Below are 6,753 nucleotides of genomic sequence, written 5' to 3'. Positions count from 1 at the left end.
CTTATGTGCAATGAAATTTCCTTTATGAAGAAAAGGGGCTTGTAGTATTTGTCATCGGTAAAACAACATCATTTTGAATCGCTGACACCGCATAAGAGAGATTTTAATTCAAATCTACTGTGATGCTTTAGGTTGGTTGTTGTGTTAAATTGGACTTGATGTGTCAAAAGTTAGATTTTTCTCGCCTGATTTACTGAAAAACACATAACCTTTAGAATGAATAGCAATTAACACTTCTCTGAGTATTTCTGAAAAATCTGCTGTATTGGATGTTATTAGAGATTTATATTTTTTGGTCAGCCAGCAACCAGCAAACAAGCTGTTAGGAGTTCCAGTAGCTGAACAAATCCCTGTAAACGCAAAGACCAACACTACCAGTAAACAGTAGCAGTGAATGACAAATGAGCTGTTCTCCAGTTCTTCATGGTTTTGCAGCCTCCTGCACAGCACGTTAACTTCATTTGTTTGGCACGTTCAGTCTGTAGTAAGCAGTTTCTGACTGCCTGTTAGGATAAGCAGTAAAACAGATTCACACTGTCCTCTGCTGGTGGAAAGTGTCTTTGGTTACAGAATGTACTCAGAGCTCTTTAAAACAAATAAACAACAACAAAAAATATTTCTTATCAACCTGAAATTTCTACTCAGTGTCAGCCTGAAGAAATGACTACAGTCAGCATGATGAACTTTGTAAGGAGGAGGACAAGTTCCTGAGAAAATAAACTTAACTTACACCCACATACTTTCATTTTCACATGAACGTTTCATTATGACTCGTTCAGGTATTTGTATCTGTGTGTGTGTCTATGTGAGGGTCTGTGTTCCTGATTGTGGTCAGTGTGAATAATGCTTCCTGCTGGTGCTGTCCTGCTGCCCACATGCTGGGGGTAAATGGAGGGAGAATTTCCCCCTTACAAAAGCACATCTTACCAGTTTTTCTTTTCTCAGTTTTGTAGCCTGTAATGGGGTTTTATCGTTAAACTACCACTCCCTTTGTTTACTTTTGTAGTCTTTGACATTACAAAGAACATTTAGGGGGCTTTGTATTCACTGTCATATATTAAAAGGTGAACTCATATTTTATTTTGCTTTTTTTTTTTTATACAAACAAAATGTTGCGTTTAACTCAGAATTCTTTTCACACACATGCAGACTGTAACTTATCTGCAGTCCAGTGACCTGCTCGTCTATCGCCCTCCTTCTTAACACTTCACTTAGAAAGAAACTTTCGCTGCAACTGAACAAGTGGAGGAAACCGAAAGTATCAAATGAGCTCAACTTTCGTTTTCGTTTCGAAGGGCGAACTTAATTTAGGTTGAACCTCTGCGTTTTAGATCTGTTGGCCTGTAAACCTTTGTAAACTTACTTATATTAATGAGGTAGGCCAGTATTATTACAATCTTGTGATTTAAAATCATCTTGGAAGCTCGAGCACCAGCAGAATAAAAGTCTGATGTTCTTTTCCGTTTGCAAGGTGGAGGACGTGATTAAACTGCTCGTACGACTTTGCACATGTTGACAGTTAAAAGGGAAGTTTTGTTCCCGTAAGACATAATCTGTGTCGAAGATGGAAACAGGAGCTAAGATGCACATGAAAGAGTGGCTGATAGCTCAGATAGAGAGTGGGAAATATGAAGGACTGTGCTGGGAAGATGAGGAGAAGACTATGTTCAGGATCCCGTGGAAACACGCAGCCAAGAAGGACTACAAACAGACGGAGGATGCAGCCCTCTTTAAGGTCAAAGCTTTCAGTCTGTTTCTAAGTTTCAAGCTTATAATGTGAGCTCATTTGGAAGTTATGGTCAGATACAATTTTAGCATGTTGCAGAAGTGTGACAGATTTCAAAAGTTTCCCATGTATTTAGAAAGTAACGAGGTGTCCCAGCAGAATAAAAAAAATACAACTTTATTATAATAACAAATCCAAAAATGTGCATTAAATATAATTATTAGTATGATTATTGTTGTTATTGTTATTATTGGGCTACTATTATGGACTATTTGAGTTAATTTGGGAAGTCATCTGAGATGCTGCGTTCAATTGCCGTCGTAGACTGAAAACCAAACTTTCAAAGTTTCCAATTATTTACATTTCTCTATTGCAAGGCATAGGTGGATGCTGTTCCAAGAGTAATGATACTACTACTGCTAATAATAATACATTTTACTGTCAAGACAAATCTTCTTGAAAAGTAGTAAAAATAGTAGTGTCACTTTTCTGTATTGAATTAATTTAATATTTTGTCATTAAGTAAATGATATGGGACAATGCAGACCTGAAGGTCTAGTTCAACTACTTTCTCACCGTTGCTACAAAAGACAAAACAAGCCCTCAATGATATGAATGTAGCTATAAACTTCACAGCAAGACCTTTTAGATTAGATAAGATTTCAGCTTTATTGTCATTACACATGTACAGGTAGACAAGCAGCAAGCGCAGCTATAATAAATACATTGACCGTATCTACATGGTATATTATTATATTATATATGTCAATAATTTACTTTGAACCAGTGCAGTACCTGTGGAATTAAACATGAATGTCCTTCACAACATAAAAAAGGAACCACAAACCCCTCTAACCCAATAACTAAACAACTACTGTCTGAAATCAATATTAGTATCTTAATATCTTACCTTACTGAATTTATTTTTTCTTTTACTGGAGTTAACACCCAGACTTCTGGGTTGTCAATGAATATACTGCATTGAAATCAAATTGTAAAATAAACTAAAAGAAAATAACACTCGTTTGATTGTGAAAATTAATATTCAGCTCAATTGTTAAATAAAAGATAAAAAAATGATATGTGGGTCAAGTTGACAGTTTTCTTTCATTAAGTCTTTTTTTTATTCCCAATATTTATTTAGACATAAGCATCTAACATTTCAATCTTTACATTCAGGCCTGGGCTGTATACAAGGGAAAGTACAGGGAAGGGAGAGATAAAGCAGACCCCACCATGTGGAAGACTCGTCTCCGTTGTGCACTTAACAAGAGCACAGACTTCCAGGAGGTGCCTGAACGCAACCAGCTTGACATCACTGAGCCTTATAAAGTCTACCTTATCCAACAGAACAATGGGCCAGCCAGGACAACAGGTGAAACAAAAGAAAACTTTCCTTTCATATCTACACATACGTCATATCTAAGCTATTGAAGCATGGTGTCCTGTTAGTACGTAAAACTGCTCTAAAATAAGAGAGAAAAAAGCTAAACAAAAGAAAACAAAACAAGACATAACATGTATTTACATAATGGAAAAAAATATTTTAATTCATTATTATTCCATAAGTCTCGCCCGTAGTCTGCTGGGATAGGCTCCAGCCCCCCCGCGACCCTGACGGATAAGCGGTATAGAAAATGGATGGATGGATGGATTATTCCATAAGCTTTTTTTCCTGATGTAAAAGTCATTTTTGAGTCTCATTTGTTCTAATTTTTGTTTCCACTTGTGACTCCCTTCAGAGCCTCCCCAGATTAAAGACCAAGTGATCATCCAGGCTAAGAGATCTCCAAGAACCCCTGGTGTTAAAGAAAAACAGGTCAGCTAAAAAAATAGAGCCACAAATTGACAAAATGTAATGTTAAAATTGCTGAATATTTGGAATGTTGTCTTGCATGAAGTTGTCCAAGAGAGGTGCCTTAAGTCATTCCATGTTAAGAAAACTGTGTAATTGTGCAGTTTCTTAGAAATAAGGATCATTTTCTTACTTTTTTCCTTTTCCTTTTTTGTCATTATTTTTGTCAAAGTTTTTAAGTTCCACCTATAGGAGGGTTTAACCATGGTTTATTTATTTAATTGCTTTAGGGGACCTGTATTAGTGGAAACATTTTTCTGAGCTTTACATATCTTAAGAGGACTTTACCCTGTAGTGAACAACACTGTGTTGTTATCAGGAAACACAGCTTTTGGACTGTGAAGGGAAAGTCAGTTTGATCCTGGTCCAATCTGAACACATTAGCTATAAACCTCTTGCTGTATGTACTTAATTTTGGTTTCTGTTTCTGTAGATTCATCTTCACGATGAATCATTTCAAGCAAGTAAAGAAGAAGGAAAACCATTGACTGGTAAGTGTTACGTACACAAACTGTTACAGTTCTTACCTATAGGTTGATCTTCAACCATTTTGCTTTATGGCCACCAGCGTGTAATCAGTCTACTCACAGCCCTCAACCCAAAAAAACAGTGAGCTCAAGTCATCAAATCAGTTTTTATCCACGTCCTTGACCCATGTAGTCATAGCTTTGTTTTTACCTAGCATTTTATTCCATTGGAACAATCCAGACAGCGCCCAGCATTTTAATCAAGAGAATTTATTTGTCCCTAAGTGAGAACTGATGGATTGCACAGAATAACCACCAGATGGCGTTTCGACACTGGTGTCACAGACAAGGGAACATATGTCTTGTCACCACAACACAAACTCCTACTGTGTGAGTGGGATATCTTGCAGGGAAAATGGTTTTAAAAAAAGTTAGTAAAAATGTGTCTGTGTTCAAAGAAGGCCCTGTTTTCTCCATTAAGGATCCCTACTTGTAGTTGGCCTTGGCCCAGTCACGGGTTTACCATATGCATTGGGACATGGGAATGTTTGATTTCAAGCAACTCACGTGTATCCCAGCTTTGCACAGTCTTTGGCAGACATACTTGGGGCCTGTATTGATCCAATGAACGAATACCAATAGACCCCACCTGACCCTCTTTAACATAAAAAATAAAAACAACACAAGATCTACTCCTGAACGAACCTGCAGGGTCCTGATATAAGTATACTGTTGAGAAGGTATTGATTGTATAATGTCTCTATTGTTCTTTAGAGAATGTGATGAGGGAGCACATGTATTGTGAGCTCACAGGACAAAAACCTAAAAACCAGGGCCCTACTTCTTTAACTTTCATCAACCCTGCACTTACTATATCAGGTAAGAAAGTTTATGGGATTATGCACAGAAACAAAACCAACTACCTCTTTGCAGGACCTGGAACTCAAGTTGCATTTTGTGCGCACAGATTTTCGTTTGCAGGTGGTGTTGTTGTACCACGGCCAGAGGGTGATGAATGTGACCACCAGGAGCCCAGATGGGTGCTTCATCATGCAGGGCTGCATCCCTTTGGGAAATGAACGCATCTACGGACCCTTCAATGCCCAGCAGCTCTCCTTCCCACCTCCAGCCTCCGTATCCCTGCCATCATGCTTGGCTGAAGCAATGAACCGCCTTCTTTGTCATTTGGAGAGGGGTGTGCTATTATGGGTGGCCCCAGATGGGGTGTTCATCAAGCGGTTCTGCCAGGGCAGGGTGTACTGGACCGGCCCTATGGCCCAACACACTGATCGACCCAACAAACTGGAGCGAGAAAAGACCTTCAAATTGCTTGATATACCCACATTTATGAATGGTAAGGTAGTGCTACTTAAACAAAAACAAAAGGTTGAGATACTGTCAAATGTCACATTATTGCTCTGTGTAAAGAGTTATTATATTTATATGATCAAATCCAAATTTTCCAATACAATATGTTTGTATGCAGAGCTCCAGAGCTGTTTACAAGGCATAGGCCCTACACCTTCTTATGAGATTGAGCTATGCTTTGGAGAAGAGTATCCAGACCCCAGTATACCTAAAACCAAGAAGCTGATCATGGCACAGGTGGGTGGAAACGAGGTTAAGAGCTCACCTTTTTTTCGTTATCCTTAATGCATATGTATAAATGTCATATTTCAGTTTTTAATTTTATATCGTCCCTGTTTAACTATTATTACAAAATGTACAGCTAAATTTGTATACTTTGTTGAGGTGAGGCAAAAGCTGAGTTGCACTCTAGAGCGTAACTGTAAAACTAGAGTGATGTGAACAGTGTGTCAGTGTTTCATGTCGAGGATTTGATCAACCAGTTAAATTTCTCAAATGTCAAACACCATGAGCTTAGACTTAGACATTTCTATGTGATTTTTTGACGTGCTGAACAGTGGATCAACTCTCTGACATACTGCGAAGAAACCTTCTAATTCTTTTGTGGACACTCCCCATCAGTCAGGGTGTAGAGGTAGCATTGTGAACCACCATTAGAGGTCCTCATAACCATACTGACTGTGTACTATAATTGTCCTGCTGACCAGGTGGTGCCCTTGTTTGCAGTGGAACTCCTGCAGAGGTTCAACTTGGGAGAAACTGAGGAGAGGCACAACACAGAAGGAGAAAAGATGTAGGAAAACAAAGGAAGCTAACCTGCGGCAGGATAGCCATGTACAGTAAAAAAGGGGATTACTGAACCTTTACTGTTTTCCTGTTATTATCATGAAAGACATTCTAAGAGCAGAGCAAAAATACAGAGTACTATCATTGGAGGTGTATATATGATGGAGAAACAATGCAGCCAGTCCCCTGTAGAACTGTTTGCAATAATAATAATAAAGCAAAAATAATTTCCTTTATTTTTTTAACATAAGATGATTTTTTTTTCATCCACCATGCAGCTAGACTGGCAAGACTTATCAGTTGCTGTTAAAGCAAACATCTTGCTTTGTCCAATAAAACATACTGATGAAATACTTTTTATGTGAAACACATCTCCTGCATTTTTATTTGCGCTTGCGTTAAAGGAATAGTATGTAGCAACTGTTGGGTACTGTTTGCAAACACACCATTAAGCAATTGTGGAGAAAGAGAGCTTATTCTTGAGTCTTTTCAAATCACCACCAACTGAAAATGTATTTGACAACCTTAAAATTATGGTGACAACAACATCA

The 6,753-nt window shown here is 38.2% G+C and overlaps 1 protein-coding gene across 2 annotated transcripts; it reads left to right on the top strand.

The window, feature by feature from the left end:
- The first annotated feature begins 1,247 nt into the window (after positions 1-1,247).
- On the top strand, positions 1,248-6,555 carry irf10 (interferon regulatory factor 10). Of its 2 annotated transcripts, XM_046397139.1 has the most exons (9): positions 1,248-1,376; positions 1,472-1,735; positions 2,906-3,101; positions 3,469-3,545; positions 4,015-4,072; positions 4,823-4,927; positions 5,016-5,402; positions 5,535-5,653; positions 6,124-6,555. In XM_046397139.1, the coding sequence occupies exons 2-9, from the start codon at positions 1,565-1,567 to the stop codon at positions 6,211-6,213; spliced, it is 1,203 nt and encodes a 400-aa protein (XP_046253095.1). In that variant the 5' UTR covers positions 1,248-1,376; positions 1,472-1,564; the 3' UTR covers positions 6,214-6,555. The 2 variants fall into 2 exon arrangements, with proteins under 2 accessions (XP_046253095.1, XP_046253094.1); XM_046397138.1 differs by having other exon boundaries at positions 1,261-1,735.
- The last annotated feature ends 198 nt before the right edge of the window (positions 6,556-6,753 follow it).

The sequence above is a fragment of the Scatophagus argus genome, chromosome 8 (genome assembly GCF_020382885.2).
Source record: "Scatophagus argus isolate fScaArg1 chromosome 8, fScaArg1.pri, whole genome shotgun sequence".
Lineage (NCBI taxonomy): Eukaryota > Metazoa > Chordata > Actinopteri > Scatophagidae > Scatophagus > Scatophagus argus.
The sequence above is the reverse complement of the archived record's forward strand: the minus strand, read 5'-3'. Positions and strand labels throughout refer to the sequence as shown.